Genomic DNA, 25,285 nt, shown 5'->3' on the forward strand with positions numbered 1-25,285 from the left:
ACCAGTTTTTATTCCACTTTGAATGCACCATGGTGTGTTTGCTCACTTACCAGAGATTCAGTGTGAAAGCCTGAGCCCTGAGTTAAAACAACACAGGAGGCTGTGTTGGTGGGGCATGTTGTTAAGGTACAGGTGAGACAGGAAATACCATCCAGGAAGTCCAATCATGCGTTTGAAAGTTTATCAGACGCCAAAACGCTGCACAGCAGCTTGTAATACTCAGACAGGATATACATCTCTGGAAACTTACCATGGTGGAAACAATTTTATCTTTTGTCATGAGGTACACCGTAGAAATACGGTGTTCACATTACAAAGGAATCCACCAGGAATGCGTGTTTGCATGTAAGTGATTTGTCAACATGATGATGATGTCACATTGGCAGGGAATTTGACTCAGTATGTAAATAATTAAGAGTGCAAAGGTAAAAAGGAAGAGTTAAGTTAAAATACTGTAAATAAAAGGTTTGGTGGTTTGGTTCACAAATAAGTTACTTAAAAATACCCCCAAATGTCTTGATTTTCTAACTCTCATTTTTTCATCTACTGTGTGTTTGCTGAAATGACTTTTTGTGTTTTTTTTCGGAGTCAGGTCAAGCCGTAGTTCATCATTTCCATCCCAGCTGCTCTGCTCAAAGTGGAGGCAGTGTGGTCGCTCCTTCCATCATTGGCTCTGAAGTTGGCAACATAAGCATCAATATCATCTCAACTGCCCAAGGTAGATATATAAATGGAGTGAGTAAATCGAAATTGGTTTGGGCTCTCCTGATGTTTTCTTCTTTTGCAGGGTCTGTCACTTCTTCAAAAGAAGCATCAAACTATAACACTGCAGACTGTGGTGCTCTACAGCCCCAAAGTGAGTCCTTTTTACTTCCCCTTACTTCCATCGTATTTGGATACAGCGTTCATGTTTCAAAGGAATCCACCAGGAATGTGTGTTTGCATGTATGTATGTGATTTTTCCACACAGCTTCTTATTGGATGACGTCACATTTTGTTGCGGCAAAAGTTGAGCCAGGTTCAACTTTTCGCTGGACAAATCTGCGTTGTGTTTCTGGAGCTAGCAGCTAACTGCTTTAGCTTCTGTAGCTAACCAGCAGTGGAGCTAAATATGTAAAGTTTGTCTTGAGGATGGTGCTAGAGGAAAATAAAAAGGGCTCATCATCTGGGGAGCATGAATATGTTCATTAACTGGTGCTTCACATTAACAGGGAAATATGATATTATATAATATCTTGTATATTAGTGGAATCTTTCACCTGATGGTTGCACTAGAGAAAAATATTGAGATCCTCTGGGACCATGAATAACCACAGCAAATTTTACTTTGTACAGACACTGTGTATGTTTGTATTGTGACACACAGTTTAGATTGTAATTTTATTTCATTCCAGAAAGAAATGACATATTAAAGCAATAGAGTGTGTAACTTATCTAGAAATTAGGATATTTAAATACATTTTCTTTAACACTGGTCCATAGCATGATTCATCATATTTGGATACAGCGTTCATGTTTCAAAGGCATCCACCAGGAATGTGTGTTTGCATGTATGTATGTGATTTTTCCACACAGCTTCTTAAAGGATGACGTCACATTTTGTTGCAGCAAAAGTTGAGCCAGGTTCAACTTTTCACTGGACATGATGTATTGGGACAGAAACAGATTAGAAAACATTCAAAAAATTGGTCCTTTTCCACAGCATTTTTCCAGGTTTATAGTTGTGGTGGTAAAAGGGGAACAAAACAACCCAAATATAATTTTCTCCTGTTCATTTCAGGCCAGACTGCCCATTAAATTTTGATGTTTCTTTAACCACCACTTTAACCACTTTAACCGACTCTAATAATGAATCAAAGACCCACTTCTGGATTTGTCATGCAGCCTTCAGACAATGTTTCAGAATTATGAGAGGTTCAATTTAAGACAGCAAAATAAATCTATCTGGCATGCTTTGAGAAAAGGTCAGTATAGAGAAGAAACACACAGATTTACAGTAAACAGGTTACTACTGTGAATGTTAACACTTTCCCCAATTACTCACGTAACCTGGTTTCTCTGAGTAACCTGTTTACGGAAGTGCATGTAAACACACTGATAGATGTTCAAATCTATATTTTTCTTCTCTTTCAGCAGATGGTGATCTGCAGAAGGTTTTAAATACATATACGAAATCTCTGATAAGGAGATGTCAACTCGTGACTGAAGGAACTGATGAAGCAGAAAGTGAAACCCTCCTCAAAGCAATCTACACTGAACTCTACATCACACAGGGAAAGAGTAAAGAGGTTAATACCCAACATGAGGTGTGGCAGCTTGAAACAGCTTCCAAGATAAAGACCCTCCATGACACTCCAATCAAGTGCCATGACATCTTTAAAGTCTTACCTGACCAACAGAAACACATCAGAGTCGTTCTGACGAACGGCGTTGCTGGCATTGGAAAAACCGTCTCAGTGCAGAAGTTCACTCTGGACTGGGCAGAGGGCTTGGAAAACCAAGATGTCAGTCTGGTGATTCTGCTTTCGTTCAGGGAGCTGAACTTGATCAAAGATGAGCAGTTCAGTCTCCTCATGCTGATCCATGATTTCCATCCAACATTAGAGAAGGTCACAGCAGAGAAGCTTGATGACTGGAAAGTTTTGTTCATCTTTGACGGCCTTGATGAAAGCAGACTCTCATTGGATTTCAACAACAGGAAGGTCGTGTCTGATGTCACACAGAAGTCATCAGTCAACGTGCTGTTGACAAACCTCATCAAGGGGAATCTGCTTCCCTCGGCTCTCATCTGGATAACTTCCCGACCTGCAGCAGCCAATCAGATCCCTCGAACATGTGTTGACAGGGTAACAGAAATACGAGGCTTCACTGACACTCAGAAGGAGGAGTACTTCAGGAGGAGATTCAGTGATGAAGAGCTGTCCAGTAGAATCATCTCACACATCAAGACATCCAGGAGCCTCCACATCATGTGTCACATCCCAGTCTTCTGCTGGATCATTGCTACAGTTCTGGTGCACATGTTGACTACAGACCAGAGAGGAGATCTGCCCAAGACCCTGACTGACCTGTACTCACTCCTCCTGCTGGTTCAGACAAAGAGGAAGAAACACAAATATGATGAAGGACATGAGACGAGTCCACAGAAGCTGACAGAGGCTGACAGGGATTTTCTTCTGAAGCTGGGGAGGCTGGCGTTAAAACATCTGAAGAAAGGAAACATCATGTTTTACAAAGAAGACCTGGAGCAGTGTGGTCTTGATGTTACAGAGACCATGTTGTTATCAGGATTTTGTACAGAGATCTTCATCAGAGAGAATGTGATCTTCAAGAAAACAGTCTACTGCTTTGTTCATCTGAGCGTTCAGGAGTTTCTGGCTGCAGTCTACATGTACCACTGTTACACCAGCAGGAACACAGAGGAGGTACTGGAGGTCTTCGAGGAAGATAATGATTATTTTGATGGTTTTGATGATGATGGCGATGATAGTTATTATTTTCGTTATCATTATCATTACCCATCTCTGGATATCTTCCTGAAGGATGCCATGGAGAAATCTCTCAGAAGTGAAAATGGCCACCTGGACCTATTTGTTCGCTTCCTTCATGGCCTCTCTCTGGAGTCCAACCAGAATCTCTTAGGAGACCTGCTGGGTCAGACAGAGAACAGTCCAGAAATTACCCGGCGAGTCATTAACAACCTGAAGGAGATAAACACTTGTTATATCTCTCCTGACAGAAGCATCAACATCTTCCACTGTTTGATGGAGATGAACGACCGCTCAGTACATCAGGAGATCCAAGAGTTCCTGAAGTCAGAGAACAGATCAAAGAAGGAACTCTCTGTGATCCACTGCTCAGCTCTGGCCTACATGCTGCAGATGTCAGAGGAGGTTCTGGATGAGTTTGACCCGCAGAAGTACAACACATCAGAGGAGGGACGACTGAGACTGATCCCAGCTGTGAGGAACTGCAGAAAGGCTGTGTAAGTCCAGATGTGATTAGCATTATAAATCAGTGTAAGTTCAAATATAAAAAATTTATAATATTCTTAATATTGGTAAAACCGTGCTCTACTTGTTTATAGACAAAATAATATGTCAGTTGTATTTAGTCACAGATGCTCTTGAGCTGTTTCTGCTAACCCAGTCAATTTGATCTCTCAAAGTCAAACTTGATCAACAATAATTCCCAGGAATATTGTAGTTGACACTTGAGGCATCTCAACAGACTCAATTGTGATTTTAGATAAATCTTTAGATTATGATTTTTTGCCACTGAAAATGATAAAGTTAGTTTTTTTTACATCAAATATAATTTATTTAATCTGAACCATGTAGCGTAGGCAAGCCAACATTAGCATCCTCAATCAGTGAACTGAAATTTGAATGGGCGAGAACTAGGGTTATGTCATACATTATGGGAGAAAGGATATTTGAGACATTAGACAAATCATTCATTCATTCATTCATTCATAACCTTTATTTAATCTCAAGTGTTATTGAGGTTGCCTACATTTACAATGCTATTGAGTTAATAATATCACCATTAATAACAATAAGATAGTAAAACATACACACACAATACATAATAGTTGGTAAAAACAGGTTATTAAATCAATTAAAACAATTACAAGTTGAAATACAGTGATACTGGATCATGGTTTTAAATTGGCCAGTAGATACAAGTGTATCAAGCCTCAGGATGTGCTTAAGTTTATTCCAGGTGCTTGGGCACAAGAACTAAAAGCCAACCCTAACCCTTTCAGAAAAGACATGTGGAACCTGGAGCATAAGCCAATCATTAGAACATGTAGGATAAGGACCAAGGCTCCAGATCATTAACAATGTAATGTAGGGTGGTAGTTTCCCAAGAAGAGCCTTGTAGATAAATAGATATCAATGCATGTTGCATTTTTCAGACAGAGAAGACCAGCTGACCTTGTTATAGGATAAAATGATGAGTATGATAACTATCACTTGTAATAAATCTGAGGACTAATAGTAACAATATATATACAGTACTGTGCAAAAGTTTTAGGCACTTTAGATCAATCAATCAATCAATCAATCATTTTTTATTTATATAGCACCAAATCACAACAAAAGTCATCTCAGGGCATTTTTCACATAGAGCAGGTCGAGACCGTTCTCTTTAATTTACAGAGACCCAGCAATTCCCCCATGAGCAAGCACTTGGTGATGTTAGATGTTTTGATTCTTATCCAAAATGCAATACCATCAAAAAGGCATCTGATCGGTCCCAAAATTTATTCTGCAGCATTGACAATGACCCCAAACATATAGCCAGAGTCATAAAGAACTATCTTCATCGACAAGAAGAACAAGGAGTCCTGCAGCTGATGGTGCAGCCCCCACAGAGCCCTGATCTCAACATCATAGAGTCAGTGTGGGATTACATGAAGAGGCAGAAGCAAATGAGACATCTAAATCCACAAAAGAACTGTGGCAATTTCTCCAAGATGCAGGAACAACTGACCTGCCAAGTACCTTGAAAACCTGTGTGCAGGTGTACTGAGGAGATATGGCGCTATTTTAAAGGAAAAGCATGGTCACACCAAATATTGATTTGATTTAGGTCTGCACTTTGTATAAAGTTGATAAATAAAAACAATTTATAGTATTCTTTTTGTGAGCATCCTCGCTCAACTTTTGGTGCCTAAAACTTTTGCACAGTAATGTATATTAACAAGAATAACAATAATAAACTAGAATAGCAATCCACATTTTAGGTAATAATGTTAATGTAAGCGAAAGAGGAATTGACTTATGGTACATGATAGAGATGGAAAGCAATTTTGTACATGGGAGCAATGAGGAGCACTGTAGTGAACAGGTATCGAACACACAACCTTGTCATCTAAGGTGAATCTGATCAGAGAACAGTGTTCTAAACCACTGAGCCAACAGACATTCACAAAAATGAAAGGAAAAAATCTCCATTTTGATGAGGACAATGTATTTGTCTCAAACTAGAGCTTGAAACCCAGAAATTTGTACATCATTGGTGAAAGCAAGACTAGTTTAACATGAGAATGAATGATATGTGTAAAAAGTGTTTGAAGGAAGAGAGAATCTGTAAGTTTAAGAAACCGGAGTGAGAGGAGACACACATCCTGCAGACTGTATTGCAGTCAATGAGAACATGACAGCGACTCTCTATCAATTTAGGTTCAGATCTCAAAAATTATAAGTACTATGTGAAATGTACTTACATTTTGAGAGAGAGGAGGCTTGTGGCAACATAATGAGACAAGATATGTGCTTGAGGAGTTAAAATTGTGGGAGTGACAGCTGTTTAGAAAAACATTTCTGGTCAAAAATTATCTGTGCTCTCCACTGTGCCTGATCACATGACACACTGGTGAGACCGGAAAAAGTCTTCAAAACCCCTGACTTTGGGCTTAAATTGCTGAAAAACTACAAAAGATATCACTAAACAATCTGATAACTTTGAAAGTTCAAAGTTTTTTGAACATTTTACAGTTTGAATGGCGTCTGTGCGATAAGGGACTTCCGAGCAGTTGAGTGTCAAAGTGACCAAGGTTCCAACTCAGTTGGACGGTTCGTCCCATAGACTGCCATTATACATTTTAATGTTTTAAAAAATTATATAAAATCACTGAAACATGTTACATTTCAGAAAAATGTGTGTGTGTCTGTGAGTGCATGAGTGCATGAATGTGATTGTGGGGGATATTGGTTTAAAGAAAAGCAGTTACAAAACAGCAGTTAAATGTTCTTTTAAGCATCTTTTGTTATTTTAAACAGGAACAGTTTTTTGCTAGGTGGGAAAAGTCATTCCATAATTTGGTACCCCTAAGTCTTATTGAAAATTGACCTCTGCAAGTGAGAAATTTAGGAGGATGAAGATTAACGAGTTGAGTAAGAATCCAGAAACCAGTCAAATGTATTTATATCAAAGCCATTACTGTAAAGTCTTTGCAGAAGGAGAGTATGATCAACTGTGTCAAAAACTTTTGAAAGATCAACAAAAAGAGCAGTGTTTCTATATATCCAGGCCAGATACTATATAATTTATGACTAGTGTGGTGGCTGTAATAGTGCTATGCTTTACATATATATTAATATAGATAAGGAATAATAATGGTCTAAGAATGGACCCCCATGGAACCCCACAGAGTAGCCTGGCTTTGTTGGAATAGCAACATTTAACACAAATAGCCTTCTGTTGGAGACATAATTTTTTAACCATTTGTATGTAGTATCATGAAAACCATATTTATGCTGTGCTGTATGAAAAGCTTTTGAAAGGTCTATGAAAATACTACAAGTAAATTCATTATCATGTGCAGAGGTAAATTTGTCAATTAGGTGAAGCAGAGTCATATAAGTGGAATGATTTTTCTAGAAACCATAATGGTGTTTGTGAAGAATTGAATTAGAATCTAGATGAAAAAGAACCCTTTTATATGTAATTTTTTCTAATATTTTTGAAAAACATGGCAAAATAGATGTGGGTCTATAGTTATTAAAACAACATGAATCATCTGCTTTAAACAGAGGAATAACTTTGGCAACTTTTAAATGCTCTGGCACAACGCCTGTTTTCAAAGACAACGAAAAGATGTGAGCAAGTGGCTGCAATATTGACTATTTCACCTGTTTGACAGAAATATTGTCATGACCAGCTGAAGATGTTTTTAGATAATCAATATGTCACTTATTTTTTGGGTATCAGGGGGCTAAAATCAATTAAATATTATTATATTTTTTGCAGATCTAATGGAATCAATATACTTATTTCTAAATCAACTGTAAACCAAGGCTTTTTGAAGTCTTGCTTGTATTTCTTGGTAGGATTGTCAAATGGAAATCATTCATTAAAACTAAAGCTAATAACTTTCATAAACTTTTGATTGATTGATTGATTTGATTGCAAAATTGGCATCATTTTCCTCATATAGATCATCCCATGAAATACTGGCAAGCATGTCTTAAATTTAGAAATAGATGACTTGCTCATAATTCTTTTGTGCATTGTTTTCTTGGTATTTTTTTTTAGCTCTATTAACCTTGATTAAAGAATAGTGGAAAATGGGAAAATGATCTGACAATTCTGAATACAAGCCCCCAGATTTCATTCCTTTACTCAAAGTGTTGGTTAGGATGTTATCAAAGTTGCTGAATTTTCTTTAACTAGTGTAGATTTATGAATAAGAGGGAAAAAGTAACTAGAATAAAGAATATTGAGAAAATCCCCAGTGGGGGTATGTAATTTATTTTTAAAGAGGTCTATATTGAAATCACCTAAAATGTAACAGAGTTTATCCTCATTGTTTATCGGGTCAAGAGAACTGGACAAACGTTCATTAAAATCTTTTATGACAGAGTCAGGTGGGCAATAAATAACACCAACAATAACCTGTTTTCCACCAGAGACACCAGAGAGCTCTAAAAAACAGATTCCACCTCAGCCCTATCTGACTTCAGAGAGAGATCATCTCTAGTTTTAAATTCACAGTCACCATGAAGAAACAAAGATACTCCACCTCCAGATCTATTCTCTTTTATGTAGTGAACTGAACTGTATTTAGGTAATTTAAAGAATTCTCTAGAGTCCTCTGTAAGCCGTATGTCTGATAAAGCAATAACAGAAAAATCATGTTTGAGTGATGACAAATATAACTGAATTTGCCAGTTTCTGGAAAGACTTCTCATATTCAGATGAAAAGTAGAGAATATATTATATACATAAGATCTGCATCATTTTCCCAAGGCAATTTCTGAAGTCAAAGAGGATTGCTTTCATCATCATTTTTTTCTTAATGGTTTCTGAGCCATTTCAATAGTGAGCAAAGGGGATCAGCAAATCAGCAAACTGATTCAGTAATGTCAGTTATACAACAATATCTTAAGTTTGCTAACATTAACCAACATTAGCCTCCATAAACTACTGGCCATAAGATACGAAACCCCTGAGTGTGTTGAACCAAGCAATGGTGCTTTTTACTTCTCATGAATTAAACTTTTTACTTTAAAGAGGGAAGTCGTGTTACATAGTCTTGTTTTTAAGCGTTTCTTATTTTCTGTTCATCACAGAAAGAAACTTTCAGGTGTTTTCTCTCTTGTTGGTGTAGAGAAGAGTAGTAGCAGGAAATGCACAGAGGTCTGATAAATATATAAGAGCAGAATGATAGAATTCAGACTTTTTAAAGAGATTTTATACACATTAAAGGTCAATGTTATCTTTTTAATGCTTATACCCTGATAACACCTTTCTGATGACATCATGTTAAAAAATAATTCAACCTTATTGGTTTGTTAATTGTGTTTGTGCTGAATCCGTTTTTCAGATTATCAGAATGTTGACAACTAAATATCATGCAGTCATATGTCTTGCACATCTAAATATTTAATTACATTAATGTTTAGTTATGTACAGGTCTAATATTGTCACACCATTAGTTTTATTTGTGTTTCTCAACAGTCACTAAAATGCTTATGGATGTGAACCTGACAACAGCACGTAGCAAAGAGATGATAACTGATCACTGAGTTGAACTGAGTAAAAATATCCTGGAGTCAAATTTTAAAAAGTGGACAGTAAAATGGTTTTCCAATCAAGATGGCCTGGCCATGCTAACTTTGTGGAGACAGACATGGGATCAGATCACAGATAGACTGTGTACATTATGGAAGCCTCAATGTAACTCCAATTTCTCTCCCTTAATCTGCAAGATTAAAGCAAAACAAAGATTAAAAGTCTGTTGAGGAGAGAGAGTGATGAGAATTATTCAAGCATCATTCAAGCACAGTGAGATTAGATATCTAGACTAGAAGTGCTCTGGTAGCCTACTAGTTAAGATGCATGCTATATAATCACAATGTCCATGGTTCGATTCTGGTGGTGGACATTTGTATGCATGTCATTCTCTCTCTCTCTCTTGTTTCCTGTTATCTCTCAACTGTCACTTTCTATTGAAAGAATAAAAGCCCCCCCCAAAAAGATTATCTGAACCACTGGTGTGAAGAAAAAATGTTAATCGGGATGTCAAACAGTTTCGTCATCAAATGCATGAAGTAAACATAAAGTTTCCTCTTTCATGATAACATATGTTGTAATATATGTGTCATGGCAGACTTTCGCACTGGGGACAATTATTCACTTGCTGGGAAGTTGTGGCCTCAGCTCTGAAGTCCAACCCCTCCCATCTAAGAGAGCTGGACCTGAACTCCAACAGTATGTTCGATTTTAAAGTGGAGATGCTGTCTGCTGGACTGGAGAGTCCAAACTGTAGACTGGAGACTCTGAGGTCAGTTCACTGACTGTCTGTTACTGTTGTTGATCTTAATGTTTAACAACTGAACTTATTTTATGTACATGCATAACTTACATCCTTAAAGTTAATTTTCTGTTTTCCATATTTATTTTTTTACTGTACAAAGTTTAGTCTTTATAAAAGATGACTGATTCTTAAAGAAACTGTAGAAAATGTCCACTGTTAGTTGTTAAAGTAAATTAATGTTTGTAATTTTTGGTAAAGAGTCACATCTGTATACAGAAGATCCTCAACTAAAATCTGTTTTAAATGAATCAAGTTTACTTGCTGAAGGAGAAATATTTCTTTTTATTTATTATATTCTTTAATGTGTTTTAATTAATAACGTCTGATCATTGATATTGATCCTTCAGAACACACACACACACACACACACACACACACACACACAGAGAGAGAGAGAGAGAGACATATCTGCTCATTTTAGGGAAAAGCTCATTGATTAGGACATAGTAATGTTGAACTACACATTTAAAACCAGAACATATCTGACTGGATTATAAATGGATTTTTATCTACACAACAATAAACAAGAAACCTGGTCTCTGTAATCAGGGTCAGGGATTAGAGAAACCTGGTTTCTACGGTAAGATTTTCTCCTGGAGAACTGTGATTTCTCTGTCACGTATCAGCTTTTTACATGTGAGCATGTGCAGGATAAAGTACTGCAGACAGAGAGGATAACAGCAGAGCAACTGGATGAAAGCAGAGATCATTACATGAAGCAATGTGTCCTTGTATTTAAAATAAGTCCATTTGAAGTCCAACTAAAACTGAAACTAACACAAAGCAGCCTATAGAAGTCTAAATAAGTTGGTTTCCAGCGCTGAATATTTAAATATTTAAATTAAAACAATTTCACATTGAGAGGAAAAGCTCTGCCTGTCCTCCTCAAATCAGTGAGGCACGCTTCCAGAATAGGGTCTAATGGAGAAATCTGATTACTGACCTGCTGCATGTACACAAGGATTTACAGTAACAAGGTTACTACAGTGAATACAAACACACTGATTGATGAGGACACAGTACTGTTGAACTACACATTTAAAACCTGAACACATCTGTTTGGATAATAAATGGATTTTTATCAACATCTTTTATGCTTTATTCAGATTGAGTAGCTGCAGTTTGTCAGAGATCGGCTGTGCTTCTCTGGCCTCAGCTCTGAAGTCCAACCCCTCCCATCTGAGAGAGCTGGATCTGAGCTACAATGAGCTGCAGGATTCAGGAGTGAAACTGCTGTGTGATTTTCTGGAGAGTCCACACTGTAGACTGGAGACTCTGAGGTCAGTTCACTGACTGTTTGTTACTATTGTTGATGTTAACATTTGACAATTTAACCTACTTTATGTACATACATAACTTACATCTATGAAGTTATTTTCATTTTTTCCATATTTTCATTTTTTACTGTACAAAGTTTAGTCTGTAGTCATAAAATAGGACTTATTCTCAAAGAAACTGTAGAAAATGTCCACTGTTAGTTGTTAAATTGATGTTTATAATTTTTGGTAGAATCACATCTGTATACAGAAGATCCTCTAAACTAATATCTGTTTTAAATAAAAACACACACACACACAGATCAATGCAGGTGTTTAAGGCAAGGCAAGGCAAGTTTATTTGTATAGAAAATTTCAACAACAAGGCAATTCAAAGTGCTTTCCGTAGAGCATAAAAGGCAGCAACACAAGGCGATGTAAAGAGACATTTAAATACAATTAAAAAGTGTTAAATTTGGAAATAAAAAAGAAGTTAAAATAGATATAATAAGACAGATAAAAGAGGGGAATGAAAGTTACAGCGCAGTGTAAGATGTTAACCCTCAAATTTGGTTTAATAAAAGGCAGTGGCAAACAGAAAAGTCTTCAGCTGTGATTTAAGAGAACTGAGAGTTGCAGCAGACCTGCTGTTTTCTGGGAGTTAGTTCCAGATATGTGGAGCATAAAAACTGAGCACTGCTTCTCCATGTTTAGTTTTGAGTCTGGGGACAGACAGCAGACCTGTCCCAGACCACCTGAGAGGTCTGGATGGTTCATATTGTAGCAGCAGATCAGAAATCTTTATATTTTGTATTATATGCCCTGTGTGTTTTTTGCTTTGTATTGTTTGTTATTGTGCTATTATATTTTAATTGTGACCTGCCGAAGGGACTGCAGATGAAAATTAGCTATAACCTAACTCTGGTACAGTACATCAAATGGTAACATTTATTTTTAACAGTGAACATGGTTCAAATAAATAAATAGATAAATGTATTTCGGCCCTAAACCATTCAGTGCTTTATAAACCAACAGCAGTATTTTAAAATTAATTCTTTGACAGACAGGAAGCCAGTGTAAAGATTTGAGAACAGGTGTGATATGATCCACTTTCTTCGTCTTAGTGAAGACTCAAGCAGCAGCGTCTGAATCAGCTGCAGCTGTCTGATCGATTTTTTTAGGGAGACCTGTGAGGACACCATTACAGTAGTCAAATCTATTGAATTTAAATTCATGGACAAGTTTTTAAAATCCTGCTGAGACATAAGTCCTTTAATCCTTGATATATTCTTCAGATGATAGTAGGTTGACTTTGTCATTGTCTTAATGTGGCTGTTGAAATTCAGGTCTGAGTCCATGACTACACCAAGATTTCTGGCTTGGTTTATGGTTTTTAATATTATCGATTGAAGCTGAGGGCTGACTTTTAATCATTCTGCCTTGGCTCCAAAAACAATTACTTCAGTTTTATCTTTATTTAATTGAAGAAAATTCTGGCATTTCCAATCGTTGATTTATTCAATGCACTTACTCAGTGCTTGTATTGGACCAAAATCCCCTGTAATATGGTTATGTAAACTTGTGTGTGATCAATCAATCAATCAATCAATCAATCAATCTTTATTTATATAACAAAAGTCATCTCAGGGCACTTTTCACATAGAGCAGGTCTAGAACGTACTCTTTAATTTACAGAGACCCAACAATTCCCCCATGAGCAAGCACTTGGCGACAGTGGTAAGGAAAAACTCCCCTTTAGAGGGTAGAAACCTCAAGCAGAACCCGGCTCTTGGTTCGTGGCCATCTGCTTTGACCGGTTGGGTTGAGAGAGAAAGACGGGGGGGGGGGGTTAATAACAATAACAGCAGCAATAGCCGGGGAAGGATACCAACAGGACTGCGAAGGCTCAGCCTGCATCCCAGGGTTTCCTGCAAAATGAACAGTAACAGAAGTAACATGCATTGATGGTACATGAATGCATACAGATGGAGAGGAAGAGGAGGAGAGAGGAGCTCAGTGCATCATGGGAAGTCTCCCAGCAGTCTAGGTCTATAGCAGCATAACTAAGGGCTGATCCAAGGTGAGCCTGGCTGGCCCTACCTATATGCTCTATCAGAAAAGAAAATGTTTTAAGCCTACTCTCAAATGTAGAGAGGGTGTCTGCCCCCCGGACCGAATCTGGGAGATGGTTCTACAGGAGAGGAGCCTGATAGCTGAAGGCTCTGCCTCCCATTCTACTTTTGGTGACTGTAGGAACCACCAGTAAGCCTGCATTCTGGGAACGCAATGTTCTAGTGGGGTAATAGGGTACTATGAGCTCTTTAAGATATGATGTGCCTGACCATTAAGGACTTAAGTTATGTCATGTAAGTGTCATCTGCATAACTGTGGTAACATATTTTCTTGTTTTCCATAATTTGAACTAGTGGGAGCATGTAGTTGTTGAACAGAAGAGGCCCCAGAATGGAGCCTTAGGGAACTCCATGTCTTTTTGTCCACTCAGATGTGTAATTACCTATAGACACAAAGTAGTCCCTGTCCTTTAAGTAGGATTCAAACCAGTTCAGTACTGTGCCAGAAAGTCCCACCCAGTTTTCCAGTCTGTCTAGTAATATGTTGTGGTCGACTGTGTCACATGCAGCACTGAGATCCAGTATTATTAAGACTGAAATTCTGCCACTGTCACTGTTTAAGTGTATGCCATTGAAGACCTTAAGAAGAGCAGTCTCAGGACTGTGGTGTGGTTGAAATCTTGACTGGAAGACATCAAAAAGGTTGTTTAGTTCCACAAAGTTGTTCTGCTGTTGAAAAACAGCTTTTTCAATGATTTTACTTAAAAATGAGAGGTTTGATATGGGCTTATTGTTACTCATTATTGAAGTGTCTAGATTGTTCTTTTTTAAGAGTGGCTTGATGACAACAGTTTTCAGGGCCTGTGGGAAGACACTTGAGAGAAGAGATGGGTTGACAATCTGTAGAAGATCTAAGGCCATGCAGTTTGAAACAATTTTGAAAAAGCCTGTAGGCAGAATATCAAGGCAGCAAGAGGAGGATTTCAGATGTTGTATAATGTCCTCAGGGGTTTTATGATTGATTGGACACAGGGACAAAACATATCCTATACTTGATATGGAGCGTTGACTGCTTGTCCAATTTTCTGAATGTTGTCAGTGAAGAAGGAGGCAAATTCATTGCAGGCCCTGGTGGATAGAAGTTGAGGGGCTACTGACACAGGTGGGTTTGTTAGCCTATCGACAGTAGCAAATAAGGCATGTGCATTATTATTGTTTTTGGCAATGATGTCAGAGAAGAAGGACCACCTTGCATTTCTCAGTTCCAAATTATAAATCAGTCAATCAATCAATCAATCAATTTTTATTTATATAGCGCCATATCACAACAGAAGTCATCTCAAGGCACTTTTCACATAGAGCAGGTCAAGACCGTACTCTTTAATTTACAGAGACCCAACAATTCCCCCATGAGCAAGCACTTGGCGACAGCGGTAAGGAAAAACTCCCCTTTAACGGGTAGAAACCTCAAGCAGACCCCGGCTCTTGGTGGGCGGCCATCTGCTTTGACCGGTTGGGTTGAGAGAGAGAAAGACAGAGGGAAAGGGGGAGGGGGGACAGAAGAAAACAATCACAACAACAACAATAAGCACAAGCAGCAACAGCCAGGGAAGGATGCCATCAGGACTGTGAAGGACCGCGAAGGTTCGGCCCGGGACTCAGGTTTTCCTATGAGATGAGAAAGCACAAAAAACTCCGGGGAAGAAGCAAAGTTAGTGACATGCATTGATGTTACATGAATGCATACAGATGGAGAGGAGGAGGAGGAGAGAGGAGCTCAGTGCATCATGGGAAGTCCCCCAGCAGTCTAGGCCTATATCAGCATAACTAAGAGCTGATCCAAGGTGAGCCTGGTTGGCCCTAACTATAAGCTTTATCAAAAAGGAAAGTTTTAAGCCTACTCTTAAACATAGAGAGGGTGTCTGCACCCCGGACTGAATCCGGTAGATGGTTCCATAGAAGAGGAGCCTGATAGCTGAAGGCTCTGCCTCCCATTCTACTTTTAAAGACTGTAGGGACCACCAGTAAGCCTGCATACTGGGAGCGCAGTGTTCTAGTGGGATAATACGGTATTATGAGCTCTTCAAGATATGATGGTGCCTGACCATTAAGGGCTTTGTAAGTTAGGAGAAGGATTTTAAATTCTATTCTAGATTTTACAGGAAGCCAATGTAGTGAAGCTAAAATGGGAGAAATATGGTCTCTTTTTCTAGTTTTAGTCAATACACGTGCAGCTGCATTCTGGACCAGCTGGAGAGTCTCTAGAGACTTGTTAGGGCAGCCTGATAATAAGGAATTGCAATAATCCAGCCTAGAAGTAACAAATGCGTGAACTAGTTTTTCTGCATCTTTTAGGGACAGGATGTGCCTGATTTTTGTGATATTACGTAAGTGAAAAAAGGCAGTCCTTGAGATTTGATTTATGTGGGAGTTAAAGGACATATCCTGATCAAAGATAACTCCCAGATTCCTTACAGTGGTGCTGGAGGCCAGGGTAATGCCATCCAGAGTAGCTTTATCATTAGATAATGTGTTTCTAAGGTGTTTAGGGCCAAGCACAATAACTTCAGTTTTATCTGAATTTAGTAGTAGAAAATTGCAGGTCATCCAGGTCTTTATGTCGTTAAGGCATGTTTGGAGTTTGTTTAACTGATTGGGTTCATCTGGCTTCACTGATAAATATAATTGGGTGTCATCTGCGTAACAATGAAAATTTATGGAGTGTTTCCTATTAATATTACCTAAAGGTAGCATATATAAGGTGAATAGAATTGGTCCAAGTACAGAACCTTGTGGAACTCCGTGTCTAACTTTTGCCTTCACGGAGGATTCATCATTAACATGTACAAACTGAAATCGATCTGATAAATAGGACTTAAACCAGCTTAAAGCAGTTCCTTTAATGCCAATTAAATGTTCCAGTCTCTGCAAAAGGATTTGATGGTCAATTGTGTCGAATGCAGCACTAAGATCTAACAGGACAAGTATAGAGACAAATCCTTTGTCCGATGCAGTTAGGAGGTCATTTGTGACTTTCACCAGTGCTGTCTCTGTGCTATGATGCGCTCTAAATCCTGACTGAAAATCCTCAAATAAACTATTGTTATGTAGAAAGTCACATAAATGCAAAGTCTTTCTTTACAAATGTCATAATGGACCTGAAGATTTGTTTTTCACCACCTGCGCTCAGCTTTTCAACACTCTCTTTTTTCTATGCTGACCAGCGTGGCATTTCTCCATGGAAATCTTTTCTTAACAGAGACCACCTTCACCTTAGTGGGTGCAATGGTTTCAATAACAAACTAGAAAATGCATTTTCTGTAGAAATTGCGTGTGATTGCTGAAAGCAAATTTAGATTGCATAACTGTCTTTGGATCTAAAAGGAGTGGAGAAGTGACATGAACTTAAACCACTGGACTACTCAGACTGGATCTGTAGAATTGGAAAAGATGTATTTAACAATAATAGCAATTCAAATTTTGGGTAATAATGTTAATGTAAGCTAGAGTGGAACTGAATTATGGTACATGATAGAGATGTGAAGCAACTTTGTACATGAGAGCAATATTATGAGAGGCACTGCAGTGAACAGGTATTGAACACACAACCTTGTCATCTAAGGTGAATCTGATCAGAGAACAGTGTTCTAAACCACTGAGCCAACAGACATTCACAAAAACGAAAGGAAAAAATCTCCATTTTGATGAGGACAATGTATTTGTCTCATACTAGAGCTTGAAGCCCAGAGATTTGTACATCATTAGTGAAAGCAAGACTAGTTTAACATGAGAATGAATGATATGTGTAAAAAGTGTTTGAAGGAAGAGAGAATCTGTAAGTTTAAGAAACCGGAGTGAGAGGAGACACACATCCTTGCAGTCAATGAGAACATGACAGCGACTCTCTATCAATTAAGGTTCAGATCTCAAAAACTATAGGTCTTATGTGAAATGTACTTACATTTTGAGAGAGAGGAGGCTTGTGACAACATACTGAGACAAGATATGTGCTTTAGGAGTTAAAATGGTGGGAGTGAGAGCAGTTTAGAAAAACTGAAAAAATTTCTGGTCAAAAATTATCTGTGCTCTCCACTGTGCCTGATCACATGACACACTGGTGAGACCGGAAAAAGTCTTCAAAACCCCTGACTTTGGGCTTAAATTGCTGAAAACTACAAAGGATATCACTAAACAATCTGATAACTTTGAAAGTTCAAAGTTTTGTGAACTTTTTACAGTTTGAATAGCGTCTGTACGATAAGGGACTTCCGAGCAGTTGAGTGTCAAAATGACCAAGGTTCCAACTCAGTTGGACGGTTCGTCCCATAGACTGCCATTATAAATTTTAATGTTTTAAAAAATTATATAAAATCACTGAAACATGTTACATTTCAGAAAAATACAAGCACGCATCTGCTGAATGAGTTGCACAGATTGACAGTTGAATGGTTTTTATAGCACAAAGTATGCAGCAGTTGAAACACGGCAAATAACGTACGGAAGGCAGAATAAGAATAAAGACTGAGAAGAACAATGTGTGATTGCTTCCAGCAATCACACAATTATCTACAAGCTCATTGACTGAGACCAAAGAGAGGGCAGGTGTGGAAGAGAAAGCCTGAATAAATATTTCACTGGTGTTTTGAGTGATATACTCTTTTGTGATTACCTCTGTTTGCACAGAGACAGCGCTCTCAAGACAACACAGGAATGATCAGAGAGGGTAAGAGCAGTAAACGCAACCTTAGAAATGTTCAGACCTTTTGAGATGATTAAGTCCAGAGTGTGCCCCTTGTTGTGTGTGGGCTCAGTCACATGCTGAGTCAGTCCATAGTTATCAAAAACACAACACAGTTCTTCAGTCCCTCTGTCCTGGGGGTTGTCGATTATTATATTAAAATCACCAACAATAACTACACAGTCAAAGTCATTACAGATAATAGACAGCAGTTCAGCAAAGTCATCAAAAAAGGTTGCACAGTATTTAGGTGACCTGTAGATATTTAGAAATATAGTTCGTTAGGAGGAATTCAACTGAAGAGCCGCATATTCAAAAGCATCAAAATTTCTGTAAGATATCTGCTTTCATTGGAGGGAATAATTAAACAAAATGGCAACTCCACCTTTGGGAGGGGTTGACTTGATAGCTTGACAGCTGGACAGTTATCTTGGTCTAACCAAGTTTCAGTTAAAACATAAAATCAAGGTTGTGCTTGATGATAAAATCATTGCTTAAAAATGTTTTTCCTGTCAAAGAGCTGATGTTTAATAAAACTAAATTTAGTGTGTTAAAAGCATTGTCAGACCAATTTTTTTGCAACAGGGTGTGACTGACGAGGAATGGATGCTAAATATGATACGTTTGCAGAACTGGTTGGCTGTCTCCTTTTTCTTAGCAGATTCACCATTCTTTTCTATTATTACCCATCAAGACTGAGAAAGTTACCTGCACACTTGGTCCCAGATTATCCTGGGAACAGTCATGAGTGTCATCAGCCTTGCAGCCTGGACCCAGCAGATATCAGTTAGAGCTTATCAGGCTGGGGAGACAGAGGATGATTCTGATGAAGCATAGTTGTGACATTTGTCAAAACTGGTGGAGGTGGACACTGAGGGGGGTTTAGGGGAGAGAAAATGGGAGTAGGGCAGGGTGTACGTTTGGTCCCAGCAGTGACCAGCTCTGTCATCTGGTCAGTGAACTTCAAGAGGGGGGAGGAGGGGGAAAGGGTGACTGGAGAAGATAGTGACCTGGATGGGGTTTGCGGGGCTGAAGAAGGTGAATCCTCACAGACTCCTCCTCTTGCCTCTTCAAGGTTTCTGCTGCACTGTTATGTTTTCCTCCTGTTTTGATTCATCTTGTCTCTTGTCCTTGGCAGAGGGAACAGATGGGTGATGCATGAAGTAAAATAGGTTAGTGGTGAACAATTTTATTCCTGACTTGTTGAGGCAAAGTCCATCTGCCTTAAAGAGATGTTTGCGGTCCCAGAAAAAGTTGAAATCATCAATAAAGTGCAGTGAATGGATGGTACATGCAGTTGAGAGCCATGTGTTCAGTGCCAACAATCTGCTGAATCTCTCAATTCCTTTTCTGACTGGCGGTAGAGGGCCACTGATAAACATCTCAGCATTCAGAGAGCTGACTGTGTTCAACAGATCAATAAAGTCTCATTTCAGCACTTCAGACTGTTGTTTCACAACATCATTGTGTCCCCTATGTGCAGTATGATGTTTTCACATTTGGATGTGCAGCCACGATATGCAGGATTCTCTCAGTCATGTCAGAGACCATATTCTTGGGAAAGCAGAGTATTTTGGTGTTCTTATTGCACATGCTTCTTAAATCTTTTACAGCATAGTCACCCAAAATCAGAGTTTGAGGTCCAATCATTAGCTTTCCCTGTAGCCTTTTACTGTCTGATTTACTGTCAGTCCTTACCTTGCTGTGTGAAGATTAGAGGTTATCCAGGTCATCAGACGGAGATCCAGGGTCCTGCAGCAATCTGTTCTCCATTTGCACACTCAGTTACTGGGGAGGTTTTTTCTTAGTTCTCCCTTTTGCAGCTGTCCATGGCTGTGTCCCACTAAGAACAGGGGTTGAAGAGGCACTCTGCCTGGATGATAATGCAGGCCAGCCAGTCGCATCACAAATCTCAGGGTGCTGAGCTCTGCCTGTTACTCATCCTCCCACTTTCCCGGGAAATTATTTAATCTTGAGCTTTGCCCCAAGAGAGTTCCAGGAGGACTACTGCTTGTAGATTTATTATCTGGTACACAGCCCTCCTGTTTCTTGGTAGTCTTGCTAATGCTAATGATCTATATGTTATCATGCTCTTGTCCACTGTTTTGAGTCTTTGGAAAGGTGGTGTCATTCCTACATAGTCCATTCACTTCCACATTTACTTCTAACCGGTGAATATTGCTTTCCAGCACTGCAATCTTCTGTAGAAGTTTGTGGCAGTCATCCATGGAGAAGGGGGGCATTTTGCTGTTAATTAGCTTTAGCTAAATACCACATTTGCAGTCACTGCAATACGGGCTTGTGCTGCTGGTAGGCCTCACTCACGTAGTACTGAGGAGGTCATAAAAATGTTGAAATATAGCAATAGCCTACTATATTTACAAAAAAAATTGTCCCAGTGATTTATAAGTATCCAGGAGCCACTGCTCATAGTTTGCTGAAGAAAAAGAAGAATATCAGCAGAAACATGCAAGTAGAGGTGAGAGCAAGCAGCAAAGTGTTTGCACTCTAAGAAAGCAGGAAGTACATTTATAAAGTATTCTTTATAATTCAGTGTTGACATGAATAGGTGTCTGAATGCTGTGTTGACATCTGGATGATGCTTGTAGGAGGCAGAAATTATGATGATCCACAATGACACAATGACAGTCACTCTTTTGCTCATTGCTCATTGATGAAGACATGTACAAGTAATGTTGAACTACACATTTAAAATCTGAACACATCTGATTGGATTATAAATGGATTTGTATCTACATAATTTATTCTTTATTCAGACTGAGGTGCTGCAATTTGTCAGAGAACAGCGGTGCTATTCTGGCCTCAGCTCTGAAGTCCAACCCCTACCATCTGAGAGAGCTGGACCTGAGTCTCAATAAGCTGCAGGATTCAAACATAAAGCTGTTGTGTGATGTTCTGGAGAGTCCACACTGTAGACTGAAGACTCTGAGGTCAGTTCACCGACTGTCTGTTACTATTGTTGATCTTAATGTTTAACCTATGAACCTAATTCATGTATGTACATAACTTATTTCCATGAAGTTATTTTTTTCACACATTTTTGTTTTTTACTGTAAAAAGTTTAGTTTGTAGTTACAAAAGATGACTGAATCTTAAAGAAACTGTAGGAAATGTCCACTGTTAATTGTTTGGTAAAATCTGTATACAAAAGATCCTGTCAACTAATATCTGTTTTAAATTGATCAAGTTTACTTGATTAGGGAGAAATGTTACTTTATTACACTCCTTAATGTGTTTTAATGAATAATGTCTGATAATTGATATTGATCCTGCAGAACAACACACACACACACACACACACACACACACACACACACACACACACACACACACACACACTCACAGGGACACAGAGAGATCAGTGCAGGTGTTTAAGGTATTTTTTATGAATCAGTGTTGACATGAATATGCAAGGCCAGCCCTAGGATTTTGGTGGCCCTAAACAAGATTTTGTGTGTGGCCCCAAAACACTCCCAGTGCAACCACCAAGTCACACACAATGCTCATAACTGAATGAACACGAAAAATTTATATATTAAAAATGTAATAAAATTTGAGAAGTTAAGATACAATTAACAATTACAAAGTATTCAAAATAATAAATAATAAAGTCAGTATATTTAAACTATAAAAACCAACAAACTTGCACATACCAAGGTCTATAGAAAAGACTGACAAATGAACACCAATAAAACCTAAAATCTTTTACCAAATAAATAGCAATTAAAAATCAATAACAGTGCAAAATATTCTCAATAAAGTCAACACAAAAGTCACTGGCAGGGTACAGGCAATCCTCAGGGATATACAAAGATTTGGATACAATTCTGTCAGTTCTTTCTTCTGGACAAAGTGCAGCAGTTCACATGCAGTCGTCCTGTGAGCGGGTAACTGAGGAAGGCTTCTGATTTCCATGGCCGGTTTCCTCTCCACTCCTCAGTGTGTTCTCCAGCTCCTCACATTGTTTCTCCAGTGCTCCATCATCCAAGGTTAGGAAGTTTTGCAGTGCCCCAAACTTGCTTTTAACTTTTGTTTCAAACACTGCAGACTCAGTCATGTCGGAGGAGGATGTAGAAGGCTGTGGTACCTTTGTTATGACCTCTGCAGCTGCAGTCACATCAGAAGAGGTAGTAGATGCCCCTGAAGTCTCTGACAATGTCCCCTCAGCAGCAATCATGTCAATTGATGAGGTAGATGGTCCTGGTGCAGTGGAAGTTCTTCCAAAATATTTCAATAACACCCCTGAAAAGATTATATATTAGATTATAAAGATTTTTTAAATATAGGCTGGAAGACATTACAAAGGTATGTTACTTGTATCTTCCAGGCCTATTTATTAACCATACAACAAATGCGATTTTATCTAAATATGCAAATTATCCAATTATTATAAGTATGTCCAAATATGGTCTACAAAGATACAAATTAACATAGCTAGAAAGCTAATGTTTAGCCTGAAACAATTTAGGGTAATTTGGACATTTGATATGTTATGTATTAAAATGATAAATCAAAACACCAATTTAATGTTGCAAGAAAACACTGGTTGCTAGGAAACAAGGAAAGCTGGCCTTTAAGAATTATAAATTATGCTTGCAATCCTACTCATGTTAGCTAGCAAGCAAATAGCAAGAAATGAAGCTTGTTCTAATGAAAAACGTTTCAGCTAAAATTAATAATACTACTATATTCATTACTTTCTAGCCAGCTTGACAAGTTAAAATTATTGTGGCTATGTTCCGTTTAATTCATTTAAAAATATGACTTTAATGTTGCAAGAAAAATGACTGTCAAATTCATTCAATCAGATTCAGTAAACAATAACATACTTTTATCCTCTGTTATTTTTCCATCTCCAATTTTCTTTTCTTTTGCCCTTGAGCGCCACTCCTAAATTTTCATATAGGAGCCATTTATGTAACGGTACTCGGTTCATCTAAAGAAGTTGTGAATGGAGATTTATTGCTGCATTAACCAGCAGCAGACTCAGCAAGATGGCACTGCTACATGACAACAAACCGTTGACTAAATGTTACTCACAATCTTGAGTGTGTTACCATGGTTACACACTGAGTTTGTTGCTATAGTTGCGGCTGTAAAACGGTGGATAAATTGTTTTCAGCTTCACACCACCCCCGCAAAACGACTAATTTAACATCAGAATTTGATCCCTTTGGTTTGATAACAGTTGGAAAGTCTAGAAGAGCCGCATGATTGAATTATAATTATTGATAATAATTATTTTATTATTTTTATTTAGGTCTAACCGGAAGTTAGCTGCTTGGCTGGCAGATGTCTCTGGCATGCATTCATCCGGCCAGTACGGGAAAGTCGCCACAGATTTCAGATTTAAAAACTCTTTGTGATCTACAGAGAGATTTATCTGGTGGTGATAGGCTTAATCAGCATCGTGTGAACTTGTTTGGCAATGGCTTAAATGTAACAGATGCTCATTTATATGTAAAAGTCCCGCACTGCAATGTGAGGAGCAAGCCACACAGAAAGTCACACTAATCACGGGTCCCCCCCCAGTGGTTGTGGAAGATAGAGTCTGAATATGTGACTGAATGTTGTGGTGATATTTGGATGATGTCTGTAGAAGGCTGACATTATGATGATCCACAATAATACAATGACAAAGTCACTCAACTCATTCTAAAGAAAAGCTCATTGATTAGGTCATAGTAATGTTGAACTACATATTTAAAACCTGAACAAATCTGAATGGATTATCAATGGATTTTTATCTACATCATCTATTTTTTATTCAGATTGAGTGACAGCAGTTTGTCAGAGAACAGCTTTGATTCTCTGGCCTCAGCTCTGAAGTCCAACCCCTCCCATCTGAGAGAGCTGGATCTAAGTAAGAACAAGCTTCAGGATTCAGGAGTGAAGCTACTGTGTGATCTTCTGGAGGAGAGTCCACACTGTAGACTGAAGACTCTGAGGTCAGTTCACTGACTGTCTGTTACTTTTGATGATGCTAATGTATAACAATTGAACCTAATTTATGGAGATACATAACTTACATCCATGCAGTTAATTTCCTTTTTTCATATTTGATTCTGATTCTTAAAGAAACTGTAGAAAATGCCCACTGTTAAAGTCAATTAATGTTTATATGTTTTGATGTGCTAAAGAGTCACATCTGTATACAGAAGATCCTCTCAACTAATGCCTGCTTTAAATTGATCAAGTTTACTTGCTGAAGGAGAAATATTTGTTTTCATTATAGTCTTTAATATGTTTTAATGAATAATGTCTGATCATTGATATTGATCCTTCAGAACGAACACACAAAAAGGGACACAAAGAGATCAATGCAGGTGTTTAAAGTATTTTTTATGAATCAGTGTTGACATGAATATGTGACTGAAGGTTGTGGTGATATTTGGATGATGGCTGTAGAAGGCTGACATTATGATGATTCACAATAATACAATGACAAAATCACTCACTTTAGAGAAAAGTTCATTGATTAGGACATAGTAATGTTGAACTACACATTTAAAACCTTAACAGATTTGATTGGATAATAAATAGATTTTTTTTCTATATCATTTATTCTTTATTCAGATTGAGGGGCTGCAGTTTGTCAGAGATCAGCTGTGCTTCTCTGATCTCAGCTCTGAAGTCCAACCCCTCCCATCTGAGAGAGCTGGAGCTGAGTCTCAACAAGCTGCAGGATCCAGGATTGGAGCTGTTGTGTGACTTTCTGGAGAGTCCACAGTCTAGACTGGAGACTCTGAGGTCAGACACCATTTTTTACTTTTGTGCTGACATTAAAATGATGTGAAAGTTGTGGTTACACTAAACTGTAGACATAAAGCTGATATTATGCGGATCCACATTGAGTCTCTTAATGGAA

General features: G+C 38.3%; 1 protein-coding gene across 1 annotated transcript in view; it reads left to right on the forward strand.

Annotated features, from left to right (window-relative positions):
• The window catches only part of LOC121888530 (NACHT, LRR and PYD domains-containing protein 12-like), a 50,124-nt gene that overhangs the window by 837 nt on the left and 24,002 nt on the right, over positions 1-25,285 (forward strand). Inside the window, exons 3-8 of the mRNA XM_042400131.1 lie at positions 593-718; positions 788-856; positions 2,134-3,985; positions 10,124-10,297; positions 11,437-11,610; positions 21,174-21,347. Of these exons, the coding sequence (XP_042256065.1) occupies positions 593-718; positions 788-856; positions 2,134-3,985; positions 10,124-10,297; positions 11,437-11,610; positions 21,174-21,347 (2,569 nt within the window). The remainder of the gene's footprint in view (positions 1-592; positions 719-787; positions 857-2,133; positions 3,986-10,123; positions 10,298-11,436; positions 11,611-21,173; positions 21,348-25,285) is intronic.

This window comes from Thunnus maccoyii, chromosome 21 (genome assembly GCF_910596095.1).
Source record: "Thunnus maccoyii chromosome 21, fThuMac1.1, whole genome shotgun sequence".
NCBI lineage: Eukaryota > Metazoa > Chordata > Actinopteri > Scombriformes > Scombridae > Thunnus > Thunnus maccoyii.